Source organism: Salvelinus sp. IW2-2015, linkage group LG11 (assembly GCF_002910315.2).
Source record: "Salvelinus sp. IW2-2015 linkage group LG11, ASM291031v2, whole genome shotgun sequence".
NCBI classification, from domain to species: Eukaryota; Metazoa; Chordata; class Actinopteri; order Salmoniformes; family Salmonidae; genus Salvelinus; species Salvelinus sp. IW2-2015.
In genome coordinates, this window is record NC_036851.1 from 46,117,379 (window position 1) to 46,144,772 (window position 27,394).

The following is a 27,394-nucleotide window of genomic DNA, read 5'->3' on the forward strand; positions in this document are numbered from 1 at the left end:
TGAGAGTATACTTGTTCAAGATTGACCAGAGTATAATGTGGCCTCATCAGTGGAACAGTCACAGAAATGTTGTGAGTGTATCCAATGGAGTGATTCTAGAGATAGAGGGAGACTTGGTCTACATGCGCCTCCCCTCAAGCTTCAGTCTCTATGGTGATAGCGATAACGGCTGTTTWTTCAGTGGTTTCCTGTTCTTCCCTATGTGAGGGGAACACCAYAAACAGTGTTGAGCCAAAATGATATCTAGTCATCGGTTACTCTGAGCTCCATTGTTTCTGTTTTAAATATACATTTAAAAAAATGTCAACAGTCGTCATGACTATTCTTTTGTATAATTTGTTGAATCTTATTCAGTAACATTATTCTTTCTGTGAATTGTGTCTGTATCTTGTAAAAAGGCCTGTATTATTCTCCTCAACTAAATGCTCTATACTGTCCTATGTTCTTAGAAAAGCTAGTGTAGTAGCAGCGATACACTCTTAGAAAAAAGGGTTCAAAAAGGGTTATTCGGCTATACCCATAGAATAACCCTTTTTGGTTACAGGTAGAACCTTTTTGGACTCCATGTAGAACCCTCTGTAGAAAGGGTTGTACCTGCAACCAAAAAGGCTTCTTCAAATTGTTCTCCTAATGGGTACAACCAGAGATCTTTTTAAAGTTCTCGATTACACCTTTTTTTCTATGAGTGTAGAGGGGGGGAACAGCCAGAGTGGGGCTGGGAACAGCCAAGGGGAGTGCACTACCACCTGTGCCATAAAGCTTCAGGCCTCTTAACAGAACACTTATACCTTCACATACAAGTAGGCTACAGTCTTAAAGRGATAGTTAACAGATAAATGGTACATGATTTTCTACTTGCCTTGGTTGGTTGACCCAGACAGTATATGGTGTTGGTCATTAGTATTGCAATAAAAGGTATTACTTTCTGTGTATTATTAAATTAATCATGGCTTGACTTTAACTACTACAAATCAAATGTGTGATAGAGGAATGTATTATATATATATATAATATACATATATATATAATATACATCTCCAACTATCCCTACAAGATCTACATCACTGTAGTTGAATCATGGCCTCTATCAAATTGAGCGTCAGTGAGGTTACAGTTTAACTCCCATCCACACATGCAGTATACTTATGAATAATGGGTCAGGGKGATGGTGGAAATATAGTGTGCTGATGGTCAAAACACAAATTGAGGTCTTAGCTCCCTCTAGTAGTAAATAATGAAGTGACATATACAGTAAATACATAGTATGGCTAGTTTAATATACAATGATTAAAACATTTCACAATCATTATAAAACATACAAAACATCTGAGTATAAAGCACGTCTGACACTTAAAAAGCATGTGTAAAATGTCAAGGTTAGCAAAAAACATGTAGAAATATATATTAAATGTCTTGTATTACCAGTGCAATGATTGTTGCGTTTCTTTTATACATAGTTCTGAAATATCTTTACAATAACATTGTATTGTGTAACAATCCATATTATGTTAATTTGTAAAACAATTCATTAGCTCTCGTCAGTAGTGCAAAAGTCTTCACTTTCTCAGAAGCGTTAAAGGTCAAGATTTCAAGCCATAGCAATGCATATCTCAATTTCTAAATTATCCCCAGCAGTCAATTATGGGTACTGCAGTATCTCCAGCATTTTCATTTTCTGTTTTGAAACTTTGAGGCTCTTTTGTTCTTTGATTTGGTTTTGACGTGTGGGTTTTGAACTTGAATGTCCTTAGCAGGATCCACCACACAGCCACATTGCTGGTAATGAACCAACAGCTTCTTCCACAGTGAACTGCACCTCAGCAACTCTTGGTTTCCTAAAAGGAAACAGAGAGCAAATTTAAACCGCCAATTTGTATGTTAACGCCACTGCCAGTAAGGAATGAGGAATTAGAAAATAAAACACATTTGTCCTGTTCTACAGTCTTCTCAATTCAAGTGTACAAAACAATGTAACAGAATGAGAATCTAACAATAGACATGGGAGGATTGTTAATTCACTTCAAATCTAATTTTATTGTCACATGTGCCGAATACAACAGGTGTAGACCTTACAGTGAAATGCTTACTTACAAGCCTTTAACCAACAATGCAGTTTTAAGAAAATACCCCTTAAAAAGAGATAAAAGTAACAAATAATTAAAGAGCAGCAATAAAATAACAATAGCGAGTCAATGTGCGGGGGCACCGGTGTCGAGGTAATTGAGGTAATATGTACATGTAGGTAGAGTTATTAAAGTGACAATGCAAAGACAATAACAGAATGGGGGGGGGGGGGGGCAATGCAAATAGTCTGGGTAACCATTTGACTAGATGTTCAGGAGTCGTATGGCTTGGGGGTAGAAGCTGTTCAGACGCCTCTTGGACCTAGACTTGGCACTCCGGTACCGCTTGCCGTGCGGTAGCAGAGAGAACAGTCTATGACTAGGGTGGCTGGAGTCTTTGACCATTTTTAGGGCCTTCCTCTGACGCCGCCTGGTATAGAGGTCCTGGATGGCAGAGAGCTTGGCCCCGGTGATGTACTGGGCCGTTCGCACTACCCTCTGTATTGCCTTGCGGTCGAGCAGTTGCCATACCAGGCAGTGATGCAACCAGTCAGGATGCTCTTGATGGTGCAGCTGTAGAAACCTTTAAGGATCCATTACAAATCTTTTCAGTGTCCTGAGCGGGAATAGGCTTTGTCGTGCCCACTTCCCGACTGTCTTGGTGTGCTTGGACCATGTAGTTTGTTGGTGATGTGGACACCAAGGAACTTGAAGCTCTCAGCCTGCTCCACTACAGCCCCGTCGATGAGAATGGGGGTGTGCTCGGTCCTCTTTTTCCTGTAGTCCACAATCATCTCCTTTGTCTTGATCACGTTGAGGGAGAGGTTGTGGTCCTGGCACCACACGGCCAGGGCTCTCACCTCTTCCCTATAGGCTGTCTCATTGTTGTCGGTGATCAGGCCTACCACTGTTGTGTCATCGGCAAATTTAATGATGGCGTTAGAGTCGCGCAGTCATGAGTGAACAGGGAGTACAAGAGGGGACTGAGCACGCACCCCTGAGGGGCCCCTGTGTTGAGGATCAGCGTGGCGGATGTGTTGTTACCTACCCTTACCAACTGGGGGCGGCCCGTCAGGAAGTCCAGGATCCAGTTGCAGAGGGAGGTGTTTAGTCCCAGGGACCTTAGCGTATTGATGAGCTTTGAGGGGACTATGGTGTTGAACGCTGAGCTGTAGTCAATGAATAGCATTCTTACATAGGTGTTCCTTTTGTCCAGGTGGGAAAGAGCAGTGTGGAGTGCAATAGAGACTGCATCATCTGTGGATTTGTTGGGGCAGTATGCAAATTGGAGTGGGTCTAGGGTTTCTGGGATGATGGTGTTGATGTGAGCAATGACCAGCCTTTCAAAGCACTTCATGGCTACAGACGTGAGTGCTACGGGTCGGTTGTCATTTAGGCAGGTTACCTTAGTGTTCTTGGGCACAGTCACTATGGTGGTCTACTTAAAACATGTTGATATTACAGACTCAGAAAATGTCAGTGAAGACACTTGCTAGTTGGTCAGCGCATGCTCGCAGCACACGTCCTGGTAATCCGTCTAGCCCTGCGGCCTTTTGAATGTTGACCTGTCTATAGGTCTTACTCACATCGGTTGCGGAGAGCGTGATCACACAGTCTTCCGGTACAGCTGGTGTTCTCATGCATGTTTCAGTGTTATTTGCCTCGAATCGAGTAGTTTAACTTGTCTGGTAGGCTCATGTCACTAGGCAGCTCTCGGCTGTGCTTCCCTTTGTAGTCTAATGGTTTGCAAGCCCTGCCACATCCGACGAGTGTCAGAGCCAGTGTAGTACGACTCGATCTTAGTCCTGTATTGACGCTTTGCCTGTTTGATGGCTCATCGGAGGGCATATCGAGATTTCTTATAAGCTTCTGGGTTAGAGTCCTGCTCCTTGAATGCTGCAGTTCTACCCTTTAGCTCAGTGCGGATGCTGCCAGTAATCCATGGCTTCTGGTTGGGGTATGCACGTACGGTCACTGTGGGGGCGACGTCGTCGATGCACTTATTGATGAAGCCAATGACAGATGTGGTGTACTCCTCAATGCCATTGGAGGAATCCCAGAACATATTCTAGTCTGTGCTAGCAGAACATTTCGGTAGCTTAGCATCTGCTTCATCTGACCACTTTTTTATTGATCTAGTCACTGGTGCGTCCTGCTTAGATTTTTGCTTTTAAGCAGGAATCAGGAGGATGGAATTATAGTCAGATTTGCCAAATGGAGGGCGAGGGAGAGATTTATATGCATCTCTGTGTGTGTAGTATAGGTGGTCCAGTTGTTTTCCCTCTGGTTGCACATTTAACATGCTGATAGAAATTTGGTTAAACAGATTTAAGTTTCCCTGCATTAAAGTCCCCGGCTAGTAGGAGCGCAGCCTCTGGGTGAGCGTTTTCTTGTTTGCTTATGGCGGAATACAGCTTATTCAATGCTATCTTAGTGCCAGCCTTTGACTGTGGTGGTACGTAAAACAGCTACAAAGAATACTGATGAAAACTCTCGGTAGATAGTGTGGTCTACAGCTTATCACGAGAAACTCTACCTCAGACGAGCAATAGTTTGAGACTTCCTTAGATATCGTGCACCAGCTGTTTACAAAAATACATAGACTGCCGCCCCTTGTCTTACCAGACGCCGCTGGTATATCCTGCCGGTACTTCGTATAACCAGCCAGCTGTATGTTGATATTGTCGTCGTTCAGCCACGACTCCGTGAAGCATAAGATGTTCCAGTTTTTAATGTCCTGTTGGTAGTTTAATCTTCCGTGTAACTCTGCAATTTTATTGTCCAAAGATTTCACATTTGTTAGCAGAATTGAGGGAAGTGGGGGTTTATACGATCGCCTTCGAATTCTCAGCAGGCAGCCCGTTCTCYGGTCTATCTTTCTCCACCTCCTCTTCACGCAGATCACGGGGCTCGGAGCCGTATATCCTCCACCTCTGGCTCGTCAGAGTTGTGAAAGAAGAAAAAGGATTCTGCTGGTCCGTGGTTAGTAATCGCAGTCCTGTTGTCTAGAAGTTATTTTAGGTCATAAGAGACGGTAGAAGCAACATTATGTACAAAATGAGTAAAAAAATAAGTTACAAACAACGCAGATAAACAAACAAAAAACACAATCAGTTGGGGGCACATAAAACGCCTTCTGCTCCAGCGTCTTAGTACTGTATTGACCCTTTGCCTGTTTGATGGTTTGTCGGAGGGCATAGCAGGACTTCTTATAAGCTTCCGGGTTAGAGTCCCGCTCCTTGAAAGCGGCAGCTCTACCCTTTAGCTCAGTGCGAATGTTGCCTGTAATCCATGGCTTCCGGTTGGGGTATGTACGTACAGTCACTGTAGGGACAACGTCATCGATGCACTTATTGATGAAGCCAGTGACTGATGTGGTGTACGCCTCAATGCCGTCAGAAGAATCCCGGAACATATTCCAGTCTGTGCTAGCAAAACAGTCCTGTAGTTTAGCATCTGCTTCATCTGACCACTTTTTTATAGACCGAGTCACTGGTGCTTCCTGCTTAAATTTTTCCTTGGAAGCAGGAATCAGGAGCATCGAATTATGGTCAGATTTGCCAAATGGAGGGCGAGGGAGAGCTTTGTACGCATCTGTGTGTGGAGTAAAGGTGGTCTAGAGTTTTTTTCCCTCTGGTTGCACATTTAACATGCTTTGTTTGCACATTTAACATTTTCAGTGCACACTATTCCCTTAATTTAGACTCTAAGGGCCGGTTTCCTGGCAACAGATCAAAGCTAGTCATGGACCGAATACATGTTCAATAGAGTTTATTCATTAAAATGCTTTTCAGTACACGACTAGGCTAAATCTGTCTGGGATATTGTGTCTTTGTGTGCTACAGAGGTGCCTGATATGAGTCAACAAGGTGAGCAGAGAGACATTGGCCATATAATACCACCTGGAACAGTTTCTTACCAATAATGCATAGTCCCTCCTGAGCCCGAGTGATGCCCACATTGACTTGGTTTGGGTCCATGACAAAACCAAGCTTCTTGGTGAGCCATGCTTTGGTTGGCTCTGTGTCAATTTCCGACTTGGGACAAGAACGCACAGTAGACAAGATGACATAACGCCATTCACTTCCTGTAGAAAAAAAGTATAAACACTCAGCTGGAGTTCAGTTTGCCTTCCCTTTCTATATATTGTATTTTTTTTATACTGTAAATTTGTGCCTCATGGACAAAATAACTGTACCTTGACTCTTTGTGATGGTATTCACGTTGACGTTCTGGATATCGTTCATTCTCAAGGTTTCGTTCACCTTGGCTACCTGGGCATTGTATGGCGTCAGAATAGCTATGTCGCTAGCCGCCACCCCAGCATGCTTGATCAACAGAGAGGCGATGCGAACCTGACAAGAAACAAAATGTTTATGTTTCACTGTTACCACGGACTTATGCATTGACAGTGTTTCCAAACATTGCTTGGTGGTGGTTGCTCACCGATTCCTCAGCCTCTGCCGAGTTGGCCTTTGAGTTTTCATTCCCCCGTTCGGTGGAGACCACAAGACTGATCTCTTTTCCGTAAACGTGTCCAAAAAGGATGGGCGTCAGATGATGAGACTGAGCGAGCAGGACACTGTCTTTCCGAGTTGCTCCAGTCTTGAGAATACCGTTGTAGAACTCCTTTGAAGGAAACTCACAAATGCCCTCTTGCTGAAATGACAAAATTGCAGTGAGTGCTTCCCTAGTTCTATAYGAACAAAATGCAAATTATAACAAAGACAATAGAGAATGTTCGTGCAAGTTTCTAATCAGATGTGGAATGTTAGAGAAGAATCAAACCACACAACTTCTACAATAGAACATGGAAATATTTCCCAAACCAATCCATGCTTCATACCATTCTGTACTGCGTATCAAGCATCAACGCCTTTTCCATGTAACGCTCAAACAGAGATTTCCTCATGCCCAACCTTGCTGAAAGATCACTGTGCGTGATGGGCTGCAATTGCTTGTGATCACCGAGTAAAACAATCTGAAAGGAGAATACAAAATCATAAAATAGGTTATATATAACCTTTCCCTGCTTGCAAATTGAGAAACGAATTAGCACTTGATTATCAATTACCTGTTCAGGTTTATGGGTCACAAGGGGGATGAAGGCTTCAGGCTCAGTTGCCATGGCACACTCATCAATGATAATCTGTTTCAAGTCCAGCTTGTAGAAGTTGGGATTTGACGCCGCAGTACACGTGCAGAGAATGACATCATGCCTCATCAACTCATGATTCCGAGCGTGACTTAGGAGGACTTTGTAGCTTAAAGTTTAAAGGTATATGGGAAAATAAGACACCAAATTGATAGAAAAATCATAAAATGTATTTCATAATTATACATGAATTAGGTAAACGTTTTCTCTTCAAATAGAATCCTATGTGGTTATTTATTTACATGAAAGTAAGTTACCTCTCAATCTCCTTGTCTGTGAGATCCTCTCGCCTACGAATTCTTGCATCAAAATAAATAATGTCTTTGGAGAATGGGTTCTCAGGCATCCGAATAAGATGATGCAATGTGATGGAACTGAAAACAATAAAAAAGAAAACCGTACTTTACACATGCATATGCAGACATCATGTCATAACTGTTTATTCTAAGTAACGATCAGTGATAAAACAAATAGTTGTGCGATGCAAATATAAAGCCTGAAATGTCATTATAGTCCCGATTTCCTTGGCTCAACCAAAATAAACACTGACAGTTCTTTCTCTGCACTTAGATAAAAGTTAGCTGACCTGAGCTCTCTCTTGGGTTTCTCCTCCCTGATTGACCTGCGTGACAGCTTCAGGTTGCTGCCAGGGTAGGGAAACTCCAACATCTCCATCTGCTCACTGTAAACACGAAGTGGCTTCAACACCTTCCGGAGTTTCAGAAGTTGACCTTTGACAAATATGATGGGACAAGTTTTAGTGCTATGCAGTGCTTGACTTATACTGAAATAGATGCCGTTAGTCATTTTGGGTGTCGGTACTGTTTATATTTAGGTGCAGGAACTCCTCAATACTTCTGAGCTAATATTCTATAGGAGGTGCAGGAACTCAAAAATATTTGAGTCAGTTCCGGTAAGCACCTGCCAAATTTAAGTACTGGTGCTGTGACGGTGGTATGGTAATCTGACTGCAGATGTATCTGACTCAATGAGACCTCACAAAAAGAGACAGCGACACAGGCCCACTTTGAAATAGCAGATGCAGGCATACCTAACATCATCTAAGGATAAGGAGAAGGGGGGTAAATTCTTACCAGCTACAACGTCCACTGATTTATTAGAGGGTCCGCAATATAGAATGCACCTCCTCTTTGAAGACCCCCCAGCAGCTTTAGGCCTTAGGTGGTTTGGGACTTTTTGGTTTTGCAGAAAGAACCAATAAACAAGGTGGACTCCAACCACCGTCTTCCCAGTGCCTAAAAAGGATTAGAATGTATTAAGATTCTAACTGAACTGCATGAGGAGAAAGGTAATATAGGCTTTGTAAAACATCAAAGTGCTTACCTGGTGGCCCCTGAATGAGAGTGAATCGGTTGTCGAGGGCCTCTTTAATAGCTTTGGTTTGACTGATATTCAGATCAGGAAACTTGGAGGAATGAAGTTTGATCTCAAACCTGGCAGGTCTCAGCTCTTTAGTTACAGGTGCTGTGTAAAACATTACCACATAACGTCCTCACAACCTCACTTATTACCAACAGACATGAGACATGAATTTACCATGAATTTATTTGTCAAAGTTAAAACTAAAATGTGTAAAAATTCAACGGAGAGTGAATTTGCGCTTAAAACTAATTTGCTGGTATACTGTAGATGGTGGCTAGTCTAGTGTTGTGTTCTGAAATAAAATGTGTTACAGTGGCTTGCGAAAGTATTCACCCCCCTTGGCATTTTTCCTATTTTGTTGCCTTACAACCTGGAATTAAAAATAGATTTTTGGGGGATTTGTATCATTTGATTTACACAACATATACCACTTTGAAGATGCTAAATATTTTTTCTTGAGAAACAAACAAGAAATAAGACAAAAAAAATGAAATCTTGAGCGTACATAACTATTCACCCCCCCAAAGGCAATACTTTGTAGAGCCATCTTTTGCAGCAATTACAGCTGCAAGTCTCTTGGGGTATGTCTCTATAAACTTGGCACATCTAGCCACTGGGATTTTTGCCTATTCTTCAAGGCAAAACTGCTCCAGCTCTATCAAGTTGGATGGGTTCTGCTGGTTTACAGCAATCTTTAAGTCATACCACAGATTCATAAATTGGATTGAGGTCTGTGCCATTCCAAGACATTTAAATATTTCCCCTTGAACCACTCAAGTGTTGCTTTAGCAGTATGCTTAGGGTCATTGTTCTGTTGGAAGGTTAACCTCCGTCCCAGTCTCAAATCTCTGGAAGACTGAAACAGGTTTCCCTCAAGAATTTCCCTGTATTTAGCACCATACATCATTCCTTCAATTCTGACCAGTTTCCCAGTCCCTGCTGATGAAAAACATCCCCACAGCATGATGCTGCCACCACCATGCTTCACTGTGGGGATGATGTTCTCGGGGTGATGAGAGGTGTTGGGTTTGCACCCGACATAGCGTTTCCCTTGTTGGCCAAAAAGCTACATTTTAGTCTCAACTGACCAGAGTACCTTCTTCCATATGTTTGGGGAGTCTCCCACATGCCTTTTGGCGAACACCAAACGTGTTTGCTTATTTTTTTCTTTAAGCATTGGCTTTTTTCTGGCCACTCTTCCATAAAGCCCAGCTCTGTAGAGTGTACGGCTTAAAGTGGTCCTATGGACAGATACTCCAATCTCCACGGTGGAACTTTGCAGCTCCTTCAGGGTTATCTTTGGTCTCTTTGTTGCCTCTCTGATTAATGCCCTCCTTGCCTGGTCCGTGAGTTTTGGTGGGCGGCCCTCTCTTGGCAGGTTTGTTGCGGTGTCATATTCTTTCCTTTTTTAAATAATGGATTTACTGGTGCTCTGTGGGATGTTCAAAGTTTCGGATATTTTTTTATAACTCAACCCTGATCTGTACTTCTCCACAACTTTGTCCCTGACCTGTTTGGAGAGCTCCTTGGTCTTCATGGTGCCGATTGCTTGGTGGTGCCCCTTGCTTAATGGTGTTGCAGACTCTGGGGCCTTTCAGAACATATGTATAGTGGGGAGAACAAGTATTGAATACACTGCCGATTTTGCAGGTTTTCCTACTTACAAAGTATCTAGAGGTCTGTAATTTTTATCATAGGTACACTTTAACTGTGAGAGAYGGAATCTAAAACAAAAATCCAGAAAATCACATTGTATGATTTTTAAGTAATTAATTTGCATTTTATTGCATGACATAAGTATTTGATACATCAGAAAAGCAGAACTTGATATTTGGTACAGAAACCTTTGTTTGCAATTACAGAGATCATACGTTTCCTGTAGTTCTTGACCAGGTTTGCATACACTGCAGCAGGGATWTTGGCCCACTCCTCCGTACAGACCTTCTCCAGATCCTTCAGGTTTCGGGGCTGTCGTTGGGCAATACGGACTTTCAGCTCCCTCCAAATATTTTCTATTGGGTTCAGGTCTGGAGACTGGCTAGGCCACTCCAGGACCTTGAGATGCTTCTTACGGAGCCACTCCTTAGTTGCCCTGGCTGTGTGTTTCGGGTCRTTGTCATGCTGGAAGACCCAGCCACGACCCATCTTCAATGCTCTTACTGAGGGAAGGAGGTTGTTGGCCAAGATCTCGCGATACATGGCCCCATCCATCCTCCCCTCAATACGGTGCAGTCGTCCTGTCCCCTTTGCAGAAAAGCATCCCCAAAGAATGATGTTTCCACCTCCATGCTTCACGGTTGGGATGGTGTTCTTGGGGTTGTACTCATCCTGTCACAAAGATGACGCTGGAGAGACGAAGCAGGTACGGGGAGTAACATTTAATAAATAACGGACATGGAACGAGACATAAACAGCGTTAGCAAACAGAAAACAATCAATGCAGAAGCGGGGAACAGAGCTGGGGAACTGACACATATAGGGGAGGAAATGAACAGGTGATAAGAGAGTCCAGGTGAGTCCAATAACGCTGATGCGCGTGACGAGGAAAGGCATGGTGTCATCGGTGGATCGGAATGGCCAGGAGTGAGTGATGCAAGGCATTCTGGCGCCTCAAGCGCCAGGGGGAGGGGAAGAGCGGAGGCAGACGTGACAGTACCCCCCCTCTAGGGGCGCCACCACCGCGGCGTCCCACCTGGGCGAACCGGCCGAGACATGGGCGCTGGGCAAGCCGGTTGAGGCGTGGAATCCGACGAACCGGCAGGAGCGCGAGAGCTGAGCGCGAGCATGACCTGGCGAGATCCGGCTGAGTCAAGACGCCTGTCGATCCCGCTGAGGAAACCCGATGATCCGGTGGAGTGTGACGTGGGATGGGAAGCCACCGAGCCAACCGAGGCAATGAAACCTCTCGAGCCAGCCAGGGCATGAAAGCTCGATGGGCTGGCTTAGGCACCCCCGGTTCCATCGGCGGCAGAATCCACCCCCGACGTCACCGACAAAACAAAAAACAAACAAACAAAAAACTCCTGGACCGCTGGGCAGACAAGAACTGACGATCCAGCTGAGGCCCGACGTGGGATGGGCGCCATCCGAGCCAACCGGGGCAAGGAAACCTCTCGAGCCTGCTAGGGCGTGGAAGCCCGACGAGCAGGCTAGGCACCCCCGGTTCCATCGGTGGTGACCCAGAGCCGATGCCACTATACCAACCAGAACGCCAGTACTCCCGATGCTTCGTGTGATGGCTTCTGCATTCTGTCACAAAGATGACGCTGGAGAGACGAAGCAGGTACGGGGAGTAACATTTAATAAATAACGGACATGGAACGAGACATAAACAGCGTTAGCAAACAGAAAAACAATAATGCAGAAGCGGGGAACAGAGCTGGGGAACTGACACATATAGGGAGGAAATGAACAGGTGATAAAGAGAGTCCAGGTGAGTCCAATAACGCTGATGCGCGTGACGAGGAAAGGCAGGTGTATGTGATGGATGGCAGGAGTGAGTGATGCAAGGCATTCTGGCGCCCTCAAGCGCCAGGGGGAGGGGAAGAGCGGGAGCAGACGTGACACATCCTTCTTCTTCCTCCAAACACGGCGAGTGGAGTTTAGACCAAAAAGCTATATTTTTGTCTCATCAGACACATGACCTTCTCCCATTCCTCCTCTGGGTCATCCAGATGGTCATTGGCAAACTTCAGATGGCCTGGACATGCGCTGGTTTGAGCAGGGGGACCTTGCGTGCACTGCAGGATTTTAATCCATGACGGCATAATGTGTTACTAATGGTTTTCTTTGAGACTGTGGTCCCAGCTCTCTTCAGGTCATTGACCAGGTCCTGCCGTGTAGTTCTGGGCTGATCCTCACCTTCCTCATGATCATTGATGCCCCACGAGGTGAGATCTTGCATGGAGCCCCAGACCGAGGGTGATTGACCGTCATCTTGAACTTCTTCTCATTTTCTAATAATTGCGCCAACAGTTGTTGCCTTCTCACCAAGCTGCTTGCCTATTGTCCTGTAGCCCATCCCAGCCTTGTGCAGGTCTACAATTTTATCCCTGATGTCCTTACACAGCTCTCTGGTCTTGGCCATTGTGGAGAGGTTGGAGTCTGTTTGACTGAGTGTGTGGACAGGTGTCTTTTATACAGGTAAAAAGTTCAAACAGGTGCAGTTAATACAGGTAATGAGTGGAGAACAGAGAGCTTCTTAAAGAAAAACTAACAGGTCTGTGAGAGCCGGAATTATTACTGGGGTAGGTGATCAAATACTTATGTCATGCAATAAAATGCAAATTAATTACTAAAGATCATACAATGTGACCTCTACATGCTTTGTAAGTAGGAAAACCTGCAAAATCGGCAGTGTATCAAATACTTGTTCTCCCCACTGTATATATACTGAGATCATGTGACAGATCATGTGACACTTAGATTGCACACAGGTGGCCTGTATTGAACTAATTATGTGACTTCTGAAGGTAATTGGTTGCACCAAATCTTATTTAGGGGCTTCATAGCAAAAGGGGTGACTACATATGCACACACCACTTTTCTGTTTTAATTCTTTAGATTTTTTTTTAACGAGTTATATTTTTCATTTCACTTCACCAATTTGGACTATTTTGTGTATGTCCATTACATGAAATCCAAAATAAAATCTATTTAAATTACAGGTTGTAATACAAACAAAATTGGAAAAACGCCAAGGTGGAATGAATACTTTGCAAGCACTGTAGGTGCCTGTCAGAGCAGCTCACAGATTACTGCACCTGTACATAACCCAATCTATAATTTAGCCCAAACAACTACCTCTTTCCCTACTGTATTTATTTATTTTGCTCCTTTGCACCCCATTATTTCTATCTCTACTTTGCACATTCTTCCACTGCAAATCACCCATTCCTGTGTTTTACTTGCTATATTGTATTTACTAGCACCTTGGCTTTTTTCGCCACCAAATGGGCCTTTTTTTTGCCTTCACCTCCCTTATCTCACCTCACTTGCTCACATTGTATATAGACTTATTTTTCTACTGTATTATTGACTGTATGTTTGTTTTACTCCATGTGTAACTCTGTGTTGTTGTATGTGTCGAACTGCTTTGCTTTATCTTGGCCAGGTCGCAGTTGTAAATGAGAACTTGTTCTCAACTAGCCTACCTGGTTAAATAAAGGTGAAATAAAAATAAAATAAAAAGGTGTATCTACCAGAGTTTGTCCTCTTGCCAAGAGCAATGTTCTTCACAAGTTCATTAGCCTGAGTGAGGTTGTCAACGGCAGCCTCTTTACGCCTGAAAATAACACAGAATCATTCATTTAATTTCACATTTTATCTTCTTTCGACACTAAAAAACACATTTGTATTTTAATATTAAATAGTCCAAATACTTACACATCAGGTAACAGCTTTGGAATTAATTCTACTGTGAATCTTGTATCTTTCCCGAAGACCCTCTCTGGAATCTTGGCCATGGACATGTGATTAATCCGGAAGTCTATCTGGACATAGGAGAGGTTTTTAGCCTCATCCTCATCAGTGACCCCAGTGGTTATTCCATGAGCAACCCAAATGAGAGATGGGATATTGCTGAGGTCCACATGCTGATCATCATCAGCGCCATTGTTTGGCAAATCCACTCGATTTTGGTACCTCATGCGGATACACAGAAAGCTGTGTTTGAGACCATACTCAATGGCCCACTGTTTCATCTTCTCAAGTGACAACTGGAAGAATCCACCGAGTTGACTCTCCTTCTGTATCTGTTTCCATGTCAGAGGCACATCTTCAAGGACAATGCTGTCATTTTCTGTTACAGCGTTGGAGGCTGACTCCATCTCACACAATGGTTTCCATATCTTCTGATACTCCTGGTAAGTGGAGTATGTTTTCTTCGATGAATGGAGTGCATACTTGGAGAAACACCGAGTTGGGTCTTTTGAGTGCTCCAAGCAAATCTCAAACTTGTTACGTACAACTAGCATCTGAACCACAGGTACTAATAATCCCCGCTGTGTGTCAGTGCCCAGTTGCACCTCCAGCGTTTCACCAGACTTTACCCTCAATGGCAATTCAATGTAATGACCTGGATTTGGATTGGTTCTGGCCRTTGGTGTATATTGGAGCAGACCTGAGCAGACCTGTTGGTTATCATTGACACTTAAGCTGATGGTCTGTAAGGATTGGAACACGATGTCAAAGTTCTCCTCCTTCAGAGCTGACAGCATCCCTTTCCACAAGTCTGTTGGCACTGATGTCACAAATGGATGAGGTGACTGTTGTTGCAGTTCAGCGTGGATGTTCTCATTTGTGAAGGAGTATACTCTTCTCTTCCATTTCAGAACCACATGGTTGTCATGCTCATTGAACTCTGGTTGGTCTGTCAACTGCAGATCCCTATACATGATAGTGATATCTTTTGGCATTGAGGATCGATTAAACGGAAAATACACCCTTAAACTGTTTCCAGCTTGGGAGGCATCAATGACAAAGGCTACCTTCTGTGCACTTTGATTGTTCAGCTGCGATGCAAAACTCAAGCAACGAGCTTTCCTCTCATACATTTTTTGCTTTTCAGATGTTCTCGAAAAACTCAGACAGGACTGGTCAATTTCCAAAGAAGTGTACCTGACTGCTTTGTTTTCAAGAACTGAGTGCAGGAGCCTCTGAACAATAACGTCCACGTACCGACGAATGGGCGAGGAAGCCCAAGTGTAGCTTTCAAGCTGAAGGTCATAGTGGCCAACTCTAGATAGGTATGTTGAGTTAGAGCGTAGAACATATGCTCTATGGATCGTCTTCCTGAGTTCAATGATCAAAGGCAGTAGCTGGGGATGAATGTCATCAGTTGCTATCAGGTCCACAATTCTAAGGATATCCTTGTCTTGAAATGCTGACTCAAGACTCCTCACAATGGATGTTAATAGAGAGAATGTTTCAGATGGCTGGACAACTTGACCATGATGGGCTTTATTCTCTGTTCTCGTTGCAAGCATCTGATTGGACCCACCTGGGTAAGGTTTAGATACCGCATCCCTCTGGTTATCATCAACGTTACCAATCTGGTCAATGCAGTGACAGAAATGAATGGACAGGGGAATCAGAGAACTGTATTTATCTTTTAGTTGACAAAGCTTCTCTATGTTTGGCTTGTCTTGGCATCTGACTGGGGTGCAGCTGAATGTCTTTGCATCTTTGAGCAACAGTTCAGTGACAGCGTGGTTAAACATAACCATGAGCTCTTCCACCATCTTATGAGACCGTCTTCTACCAACGATTACATCATCATCAGGGGACTTATAGTGCCAGTCTTCCTGTTTCCTGTCCTTTCTGTGAACCTCAGAAAAGTGACATGCTTTGGCGAGGCAGCCCTCTAGAGTGTCATATCGTTGGCCATTATCATCAGAGTTTTGGATAATGTTTTCAGCTTCCTCATATGACAACTTTCTATCTGACTTTATTACAGATAGGCTAAACTTACTTGTCTTGATGCGGTCTGTTTTCTTGTCAATTTGCACCATCAATGATATGGCATTTCGTTTACATCCAGGGAGTAGACTGAAATACTTGGTGCTCAGACAAAGTGGGAACATATAAACAGGCTCCTTTCCAGGGGGATAAAAAGCAGTTCCATTCTGTTGTGCATTTTTGTCCAATAGGCTGTCCTTGGTCACAAGGCTTGCAACATCAGCAATGTGAACTCCAATCTCGTAGTGTTGATCTAAATCTCTTACACTGATGGCATCATCAAGATCCTTGGAATGTGCTGGGTCAATTGTAAATGTTATGAATTTTTGATAATCCCTTCGATTTTGCATATCTGTGTTCAGTTCCTTGAGAATTTCATGGTCTTTCTCAACAGAAGTGGCCCTTGTCAGTTGATACTCTATGTCCAGTACTTCTAGTCCACTATCTAAAGATACCACTTTGGGAAGGACTTTTACGACAACTCCTAAAGGGTATCGAAATTGCTCTCGCCACTTCAAGACTTTGACAACAAAGAGATTGTTTCTTTTGGATTCCTCATTTATCTTCACAAACTTTTCAACTTTCAGATCCTCCAGTTTTCGCACGGCAATGTAGTTTGGCTTGTCCCTCCAAAATGGGGTGTAAATTTTGGAGATGCAGTTGTTGATGGGTGTCATCACCTGGTTGTCATAGTTATCAATGGTACAGACAAACACCATGGAGGCATTTTCAACCTTCACCACATCTAGCACTTTCCCATTTGGGGGATGACACTCATTGTCCAAGATCTCCACAACAACCTGATCTCCAGGAAAAGAACGACCAATATTCTTTCTACCTTTGATAGAAATGCGGAGGGAGGGCTCTTCAAGAGGTATGGCGTAGCCAGAGTCAAACCTCTCCAAACACAAGTGACAGTGTTTGTAGATACTCGGGTCTCTCTTTATCAATGCCTGAAGGTACAAAGGGGAGCTGTCTTGGCTTGTGTTCATCTCAAGTCCATTTAATGGGTTGACAATTGGCTCCCCGTGGGTGATACCCAACAGGCCGTCAGCTGTTACAGTGACTCGTACATCTTTACCCTCGTCAAGAAGCTCCCTCAGTATTGGGTCATCTATGTCGGGTATCTCAGATATGGATGACTCACTATCACTGTTGTCCTCCTGATCCCCTTTGACAAATCTTGAAATCTCTCTTACTTCCTGTTTCAAGTAGTCTTCAGTAAGGGTTTGTGGATCTGCACTGTTTTTGCTGATGCAGTGGTCTATGTAGGCTTTCCATATCCTTGAGCTTTTCCCAAAGTAGCAGAGAGCAGCAGCATCTCCAACTACAACAACCTGGGATTTAGCCCTAGTCATGACCGTGTTCAGTACGCGAGCATCGTTGAAAAACTCGTGACAAAGTGAGTCAGAGGAAAGGAGGCTGTCACGGGTTTGAACAGCTGTCAATACTATTGCCCTGAACTGTTTGCCTGTTAAGAAATGAAAATATGTCAATGTTTTTAAAGTATACAGCCCACTATTATGTTCAAGAAAAGGGTTATATGAAAGTCAAAATTACAGTCAAAAATATACCTTGAACATTGGCTATATTTTCCACAGTCACTTGGCCATGACTTTTTTTACGAAGCTCTTTCCTGATCAGTGAAACCTATCAACCAATAAAATTACGACATGTAAGGCTTCAAATACAATATTGTCGATTGTTTATCATTTGCTCAAGAAATACATGATAAAAATGGTGGTATGTTCAAAGGACAATTTACCTGGCATCCTTCAGAGAGAACACAAATTGAGCTTTGATCCTGATTTCCCCATGCGGGTGGCCAATCTCTGAGCAGATTTTGCACTACTTCAACCACGGATGCAACCTCTTCACGATTAAACCACGACATGGATGTGTTGTCCAAGTGAGATTCTCCTCTGACATGGTGGAACCTCAGGGGGTGGCAGTTTGGATGAGCTGGAACATTACCTACAGCCTTGATGGCATCAGACTTGCCAACGTAGAAGTTAGTGGACACGAATTCTACTATCTCTTTGGTGGAGCGATAGTTCTCGTTGAAAATGATTCTGCTTTTCAAAGCTGCACTACTCTCCTGGGCTTGATAGTAGTGGAACAGACGGTTCAGCAAGGTGTGATTGGAGCGTTGGTCATCGTCCACTGAAAAGAGYTTTGGTCCCATCTGCATGTGATCTCCAGCTAGAACCACTCGAGTTACTGGCCCAGCCAGACCAAGGGCCATCAGAGCTTCACATTCAAGCATCTGGGACGCTTCGTCAATCAGGATGTGGGTGAAGTAGCCACCAGGGAGCTTCAGGTCATGTAAGTGCCTTGCCATTGCAGTGGTTGTTATGACCACCCTACAGGAGTCGACTGTATCTTTGTCAGGTAGGGAGAAGAATTGTCCGTTTTTGGAACGATGACAGTACTGTAAGGTGATCACATCAGTAGATTGTACAGATGATTCCTCTGCCTTTATTCTAAGAGGTTTGATTTCAAGATCTCCAGAGTTGACAGACTCATGGAAATGACCCTTCACATACAAATCTGCAGAACTGAAGAAAAGAATGAGTGTAATCTCTTTTATGTACTTTTGTACCAACAATAATAATTCACCAGGTTTTAATAAGGATAGCATGTTCCAACTATACAAAAGACTATTACTTTTCATAACTTCTACTGTACTATTATAGGCTCTAGTTACATACACTTGTTATGATTATAAACGTATTGAACATTTGGAGGCCACATAGTGTATATTCAACCCATTGAATAACCAATATTATAATTACATTACATTTATATTTGAGTAATTTAGCACACGGTCTTATCCAGAGCGACTTACATCAAATCATCTGTCTCCTACCTGTTTGTAAGGGTGCAGATCAGTACTCTGGTGTGAGGCTGCCGTACCAGCTCTTTAGCTGCCGTAGCGAGAGTAAGGGTTTTCCCAGTTCCAAACGGTCCATAAATGAGGAGTGGGGCCACACTTCCTCCTCCATCAGTGTCTCCAACGATAAATTCCATAGCTCCTTGCTGCTTTGCATTGAGGTTGTAATTTTGCTGTGTTTTGCTCACAGGGACAATGCAGTTCCTGAAGTCTGGTAACACTCTCTCTGTGTCTGGAAGGAGATCTATGGCTTTGTGCATCTCACAAAACTTCAGACGATTCAGCTGGAACTGGACTTCCATTTCACATGTTTCATTTTTTTGGAGCTTCAAGTCAGAGCAGCATCTTTCAGACAGCTTCAAGTGCATTTTATTCTTACTTGTGGCGTCTTTGAGGATGATGGCTTCGTAGACCTTGTGACTTTGATTATCTGGAGATACTGGTGCTATGAGAGCTGATTGGATGCTTCGTCTCAGCATCAAACCCTCTGGGGTGTCTGGGGTGAGATTATAAGGAACTGATACAGCACAGAATAGTTCCCCCAGAGGAGCTATCTTCATCCCAAACTGAGGGTCGTCTACAGTGGCCTCTAGGGTGACTGACAAAGTGATGGTTGTTTGAACGTTGAGTCTAAAAATGTAATAGAATGTGGAGAGATTTACTGTAGGTAGGTTGATTGCCATTTTAACTCATGTATATTTACCATTGTAGATGTTTCACTATATATTACTCAATAAATAATATAATTGCTCTCATTACCTTGAAACCACATGATCTTCTTCCTGCTCCTCTGTGTACAGGAAGCTATGCATTCTCTCTTTGTAGTTCTGGTGATTTATGGGCATGTTGCGGTCATCACGTGGTTTATATGGCATACAAATCTGAGGTTCGTATTCCTTAAGCAGCTTTTCCTGTGCCTCTGTCTTCTCCATGTATGGGATGATGTCCCTGTTCCCCTGATGCCAGCGTTCTTGATTTAAAGATGGATGGATGTTGTCCTCTGGTGGCGCCACTAGCTGAATGGAAGGCTCTTTTCCAACATTAACTTTGAGTTTCTGCAAGAGCACTGGCCTTGTGTCAAAGTCGAACACCAACCACTGTTCGTAAAGACCCGGGTTGTTGGACTTGAAGGACACGGTGATGTCATAGGTCATGTCTGAGTTACGGAAGGTTTCACCCATGGAGTAAGTGCAGGGCTCAGGACTGTTTTCATTCAGGGAGAAAGAGGCTCCAGGTTCCTGTTTCAGTAGTGATACATGTGCAAGTAGTCTCTGTAAAAAAAACATTGGACACAATTCATTAGGTGCCACTACTACAATATTGTGAGTTAAGCAATTTGGACACAATTTCTGTTGCAGATGGAAGTTGCAAGTGACATCATCTCAAGCAACTTTGCTGCTACACGAAGCAATTCAAACACAATGGAAATTGCATGCAACATCCAATCCTGTCATACATCACATCATGGTATCATAAATTATTTGTTTATCCAAACATTTGATAATTGTAACAGCATCAATATAGACAAAATGCTGGCTGTACAATTTAGTTAGATAGCCAAAATGTTGCATATTTGCCAATCATGTTTTATCAAGCTAGCGATGAGCTAAGCTTGCTAGCTAGTGCAATTGATGTTGGACAATGTCAGTTAAAACTGGGCAGAGAAAGGTCTGGGTTCACTTTTCAAATTAAATGTATTGACTGCCAGACTATGTACATGAACCATGACTAGCCATGGTGTCTATAATTTTTTTGCCATGTATCTTTTGTCATGGTTTACAGCAGCACTGACAGTTGTGTTGACATGACAACTGGGTCAGAGTTCCGAACAGAACGATATGACGAGTCATGTAAACCTTTTTCTGCTGACTGGACATTGCATACAGTCATTTCTGTGAAATAGGATGGATTTCTATCTCTTGCGATGCAATGCAACTACGACAACACTGAGCAACCCAGATGCAGTAAAAGTGCAGTAAATGCAGTCGACTGTGGTATTTTGGACGCACTAATTGCAGAATAACTGCAGTGTACTGTAGTTGTACTGTAGCACTGAGTGGCGACTTTGCATGGTGTACTCTTTGAAGTACAACAAGTTAATAATGGTATATTAGCCTTACCTCCGACTGTATTCTGAACTTCCATGTCAGCGGCACATTTTCTCTTTGACCTGAAATCGTCAGGTCCTTGTCGCAGCGGATATTCACACCAGACACTGCCTCAGACATCTGAAAATGGAAGGTATAATCACAAAGACACAGAATGTTTCAGTTTGTGTTAAAAAGCTTGTAATATTTTATACAGTGTTGATGTAATTATTGTATCAAGGTAATTTGCTTAAAAATCAACTTCTGTTGGACCAAATCCCTTCCATGCTTCAAATCAGTTGACCTGGAATGACTCCGGGGTATTGGGTTACATATCCACAGCCATTAGAGACTCGGTTGTTCCACTTTAACACAAATTCTCTGATAGGACATCAATTTGTATTTTACAGGCACACAAGATGCATGTCTTATAGCGTGTCAATTGAAAAGTTGATTGTGCGTATATGTAGAACATTATTTTGTTGTTGTTGCGTAAAACCTTCCCATAACGTTTCCTCATGGTTCTATTAAAAGTCATGTTCTCAAATTGTTCAGAGAATGTTAAGAAACAACGTTCTTCTGTGGGAATTTCAGTACTTCAGCACAACATTTTCTACAGGTTTCCTCATTGTTCTATTTAGTCATGTTCTCAGAACATTAAGAAAACTTTCCATAAAAAAGACTGTGTCATAGCTGGCCATGACCGCACAGCTAACGGCTATTTCATAACCTGTTTAATGTTAATTTTAAGTGGTTGGCCATATAAAACACATCACACAACACATCACATCTATCATCTATCTAGCCTTATACTCCTACAAAGCTTGGATTTTTAAATATTTTTTATATATTATTTATCTATGMTTTCTATGGACTTCCAGCTAGCACATTTGGTTCCTTGGAAGTTCTGTGAACGTATATTTTTGGTTTCCCATTGGTTCTGGGAAGAAAGCCATACGTTTCCTGACCGTGAAAGCWATTTRTTTWTTTTTTACCCCATTTTMTCCCAAATATCATGATATTCAATTGCTAGTTACGATCTTGTCTCATCACTGCAACGGGCATGGGAGAGACATGCGTCCTCAGAAACATGAMCCGTCAAGCCACACTGCTTCTTAACACAGTTGTGCACCGGGGCCTCCCACTCCTCATTCTATTCTGGTTAGAGGCAGTTTGCGCTGTTCTGTGAAGGGAGTAGTACATAGCGTTGTACGAGATCTTCAATTTCTTGGCAATATATCGCATGGAATAGTCATMATTTCTCAGAACGAGAACAGACTAACGAGTTTCAGAAGAAAGTTATTTGTTTCTGGCCATTTTGAGCCTGTAATCGAACTCACAAATGCTGATTCTCCAGATACTCAACTAGTCTAAAGAAGGCCAGTTTTATTGCTTCTTTAATCAGCACAAAAGTTTTCAGCTGTGCTAACATAATTGCAAAAGGGTTTTCTAAMGATYAATTAGACTTTKAAAATTATAAACTTGGATTAGCTAACACAACGTGCCATTGGAACACAGGAGTGATGGTTGCTGATAATGGGCCTCTGTATGCCTATGTAGATATTCCATTCAAAATCTGCCATTTCCAGCTACAATAGTCATTTACAACATTAACAATGTCTACACTGTATTTCTCATCAATTTGATGTTATTTTAATGGATTTTTTTTKGTGATTTTCTTTGAAAAACAAGGACATTTCTAAGTGACCCAAACTTTTGAACGGTAGTGTAAATATATCTAATTATTTAATAGAAATTGCCTTACAATAACAGCCTTGTTAATTATATCCCTGTACTCTCTCAGTAGATTGTCCTGGTATGAAAGTAAACCCTGCTCTTCAGCAGCAATAACTGTCTTCCGATCAGTCTTGTCTCTTGTGCGCCACTCCTGTAGTTCTCCTGCTGAGTGAGCATCAACACAGTTGCTCCCAAGCTCACATGTAGAGGCCCTCCTATGGATAAATTACATTACATTTAATGTTTTAGAAATATGAATCACATTAGATATCCAACTATAAGTGTCTGAAGAATAGGATCAGAATTATTTTATCACTGGCACAGTTATGCTGGGCTGTGATCTAGTCAGAGGAGACTTACTGTATATTGTGTTGAAAAACGGCATTGTCTGATTTTCAGTGTGCTATCTATTTACTAATTTGTTTGCTATATAGGCCTACTGTGGAATATACCCTGAGCATACAAAACATTAGGAATACCTGCTCTTTCCATGACATGGACTGACCAGGTGAATCCAGGTCAAAGTTATGATCCCTTATTGATGTCCCTTGTTAAATCAGCTTCAAACAGTGTAGATGAAGGGGAGGAAACAGGTTAAAGAAGGATGTTTAAGCCTTGAGACAATTGAGAGATAAATTGTGTATGTGTGCCATTCAGACGGTGAATGGGCAAGATAAATATTGAAGTGTCTTTGAACGGGGTATGGTAGTAGGTGCCAGGTGCACCGGTTTGTGTCAAGAACTGCAACCATGCTGGGTTTTTCACGCTTAACAGTTTCATGTCTGTATCAAGAATGGTCCACCACCCAAAGGACATCCAGCCATGTTGACATAACTCCAGCCTTACTTTTGTCATGACTTTTATTTTGCCTAAATGTATTGAGGCACTGTTATTTTGTACCCTGGAGACTTTTATTTTGAAAGCAATAGTATTGATAGGAGCACCTGAGAGTGTCCAGAGAGGGGGAAGGAGACTGCTTGGCTGTATCTCTTGGTCCAGGAGAAATTAAACCACAAGCAATACTTTTCCGTTATAACCCATGTTAAATAAAGTTCTGCTGAACCCACGAGTCCTCCGGTGGAGATAGGGTTAAATACCTACAACAAGAAATAAGGGTGACACAACTGTGGGAAGCACTGGAGTCAACATGGGCCAGCATCCCTGTGGAACGCTTTTGACACCTTGTAGAGTCCATGACCTGACGAATTGAGGCTGTTCTGAGGGCAAAGGGGGCTGGTGGGGAGGTGTTCCTAATGTTTGGTATACTCAGTGTATGTGTTGTGTGATACTGACTGGGTGTAATGTACTGTACCTTTCACACAATTTGTAGGCTTGGTTGGTTTGAGGTGGGTCTCGATACTTCCACTCAGTCGTTGTCTCATTGTTATACTCGTTGAACCTTTTCATGTGATTGGACGTGTTGAGGTGGTCCTGGAAACTTCCCAGTGATGGAAACAATATATTGCAGGCTTTGCAATAGTGCTGGGTCGGAGACCGAGAAGCTGCTGCCACCACCGGCTGATGTTTCTGTACAGCCGAAAGCAGCTCAGCCCGAACAAACCTCTCCTGGCTCTCAGCTGTCCACACGGTCATCTCTACCTCACTGTGTGCAAACCAGCATCGATGGGCGCCATGCCAGCATTGCTCACCTTTCACAACATACTTACAGTGCTGCCATGAGCGGATGTGGGGCAAGTGGGGCAAGTGGGGCAAGTGGGGCAGCGGCCTGACTTCCTCATACGACAGTGTATTCTTGTCACAAAGAACTAGAGTTGCCTTCCAAACGTGCCTGTATATGGATTTGCACTTCAAGTTGATGCCCTTAAAGGAGATCTGCCGTGGACTGTGATGGAAGCAAGTTTCGCAGAGCTCCATGAACTTGCCAGGGAACTGGCGCTGAATTCTCTCTTTAGTAGTCATAGCGTGATCCCAGGTTTTCTCTGAAATTAAAAGACAAAGCATGACAGGTTTTTGCACATATATCAATATTAATTTAGTCCATTATTGAATTATTGATAGAGGCAAATGGTTGTGTGACACTTCAGTCCTTGATATCATGCATATCTAAGCGTTTACTAAAGAGATAGTTTAGTTATGTCTTAACCTTTCTTGTAATAAGTACATTAATAATTAATCACAGCAATTTGAGTATTGTGATACAAAAAATTGTGAAAATGCTTAGAAAATTGCTTTGAAGTGTGAACCAGCAACATTCCTTCTACTGGTCCAGGTAACTCGACTAACACTCGCTGCACATTTCATTATCATGCAAACAGAAGGTAATAGTGCCTTTAGCTTCATATTACTTTCATAGAGGCACATTATAGCAAATAAAGTTGGAGTTTCCATAGCTGTTTCCCAACAGATAAAAGGGGAAACTCAAATGTGTCACAAGGGGTAAAGATCTGAAGCATACGGTGGGGGCTTCCACTCACCACCAGTGGCCGGAAGTAGGATAAGATGGAGCAAGCTGAAACTCGGCCGACATTCTGCAAATTTTCTCATAGATTAAACTTTTGATGTTAGTTTTCTGTTTCCAAAACAAAAATCTGTTATGGACAGTGTGTACTATGTTTTGTAGCCTTGAACCTTTGCCGAAATGCAAGTCTAAGAAGCGGTGTGCCATGTTTAACGTCTATGTTCTATGTTCGCTATTTATAGATCAGTCATTCTCATTGAAAGGAAGTCTAAGAAGTGGTAGATCTGTTCTATTGTGCACTATTTCTATGCTTCCCTTTCTTTAGTTTAGTTTTGTATCTTTTACTTTCGGTTTTGTACACCAGATTCAAACAGCTGAAWATACAATATTTTTGGTTTTGAAAATACTTTTCACAGCGGTTTAGATGGTAGAATGATTCTCTACGCTATACATTGCTTGTTTTGTCACATAAACTGAAATTAGGCGAACTATTAAAATTTTAGCAACCAGGAATTGGCGGTGCGATTTCTGCATATTGYACCTTTAATTGTTATAGTATCTGTAAAATAGGACTGGCTGTAACCAGCAATATATGTAAGTATACTCTGCTTGACTTGGACCTTGCTTTGCACCTGTCACCAAAATGATCAAATGATCTCAATAAAAGTTTCTTCAAAACAATATCCTCTAAATAGCAAAATATAGGATTAATACATTTTATATGAATTAATATACCTACAAAGCAATTCTCAATTCAACAGACCAACTGGTCTCAATTAACCAATTGCATGGTACTGACAACATTAACATTAAGCAAAACAGATATAGCTATGAACTGCAGGTGTGTGGTTAGTGCATTGGGCGGTTGCTGGATCGAATCCCCGAGCTGACAAGGTAAAAATCTGTCATTCTGGCACTGTGGATGTTGATTAAGGCAGCCATCCGCACCTCTCTGATTCAGAGGGGTTGGGTTAAATGCAGAAGACACATTTCAGTTGAATGCATTCAGTTGTTCAACTGACTAGGTATCCCCCTATCTCATTAAAAAACATTCTGTGACTCCTGAGGTATCCAATTCAAATCTCTGTAGGTATACTGTAAGTCGCACTAAGAGAGCAAGAAAATAGTAACATTAACTGCCAATTGATTAATTTGTATACTGTCTGACAACATCTACAGCTGGATGTGGTATGACACAAGAATGTGGCGCAATCTCAATGAAGTATTAAAAAACATGTTATAGACATCATTAGGCCATCTGTCTATATTACTTCATGCGTATGAACCATTTACCTTTCCACTATCAACATAATGAACAACAACAGGAATATAGAAATATACTTGCCTCTTAGGAAAATGTGAAATGTACCATGGCTATGATGTGTTGTCCTCTTGAAATAAAGTCTGTGAAGTTATTCATAAACTCATGTTACGCTACAGTTCCGACACACTTCTAGGCTGAATATCATATTGTCTTGTATTGGATTAGAAACACTTCAGGAAGTGCTGCAGTATTTATGTTGTATGTCAACAACCACTAGATCCCTCCCTAGTAACAGCAACAACATTACAACATTACTCTGTCAGTTTCGTTTTTATGCTGAAATGAAACCTAAAACATACTGTAGGTTTYACTATGAGGTGGGCGTAGAACCTAGAACATAGATGAACTGTTGAGATAACTGACCACCACAGCTGGAGGATGGCTTTGCAGGGAAATCAGGTTTCATTTATCAGGAAGGAATGCACACACCAAGGTCTAACAGTGACGCATTGTGAGGTCATACTTTGYTGACATGCAAAATAGGCACAGTTATTAAACCATAAAGTCAGCATGATAACATTGTGGTATCAGGTGCCTTCAGAAAGAATTCACACCCCTTGACTTTTTCCATATTTGTGACCGACCGCCTTGATTCGGTCTTATGTAGCAACATTTGAAATTGTGTTTTKTACATTGGATAAAAGCAGTGACACAGAGCTACAAAATGGTATATCATACACTGCATTTGAGGAACAATGGGGAAGTAATTCTGCTTTGGAAGCTGATAAACTTGTTAACGTCACTTTTGAGAAAATGGCCTTGACTGATTTTGTTAGGGCAGAATGCTCGGATCTACCCTTAAAGAGATGGGTGGGGCTAAAGCTTAAGAGGGTGTGAACAATACTGAATGGTTGTAGACAAAGAAGAGCTCTCCA

At 42.4% G+C, this 27,394-nt stretch overlaps 2 protein-coding genes across 2 annotated transcripts in view; one reads left to right on the top strand and one right to left on the bottom strand.

The window, feature by feature from the left end:
• The window catches only part of LOC111970486 (stathmin-3-like), a 118,292-nt gene that overhangs the window by 52,324 nt on the left and 38,574 nt on the right, over positions 1–27,394 (top strand). The window lies entirely within an intron of this gene.
• On the bottom strand, positions 1,257–26,631 carry helz2a (helicase with zinc finger 2a). Its single transcript, XM_023997248.2, has 20 exons — positions 26,541–26,631; positions 24,089–24,716; positions 22,805–22,991; positions 21,073–21,180; positions 19,712–20,223; positions 18,929–19,582; positions 17,825–18,617; positions 17,634–17,709; positions 13,987–17,530; positions 13,803–13,885; positions 8,563–8,703; positions 8,313–8,474; positions 7,805–7,949; positions 7,476–7,592; positions 7,138–7,327; positions 6,910–7,044; positions 6,510–6,722; positions 6,262–6,418; positions 5,983–6,150; positions 1,257–1,835 (listed from the first exon to the last, which is right to left on the bottom strand). The coding sequence occupies exons 2-20, from the start codon at positions 24,694–24,696 to the stop codon at positions 1,669–1,671; spliced, it is 8,160 nt and encodes a 2,719-aa protein (XP_023853016.1). The 5' UTR covers positions 24,697–24,716; positions 26,541–26,631; the 3' UTR covers positions 1,257–1,668.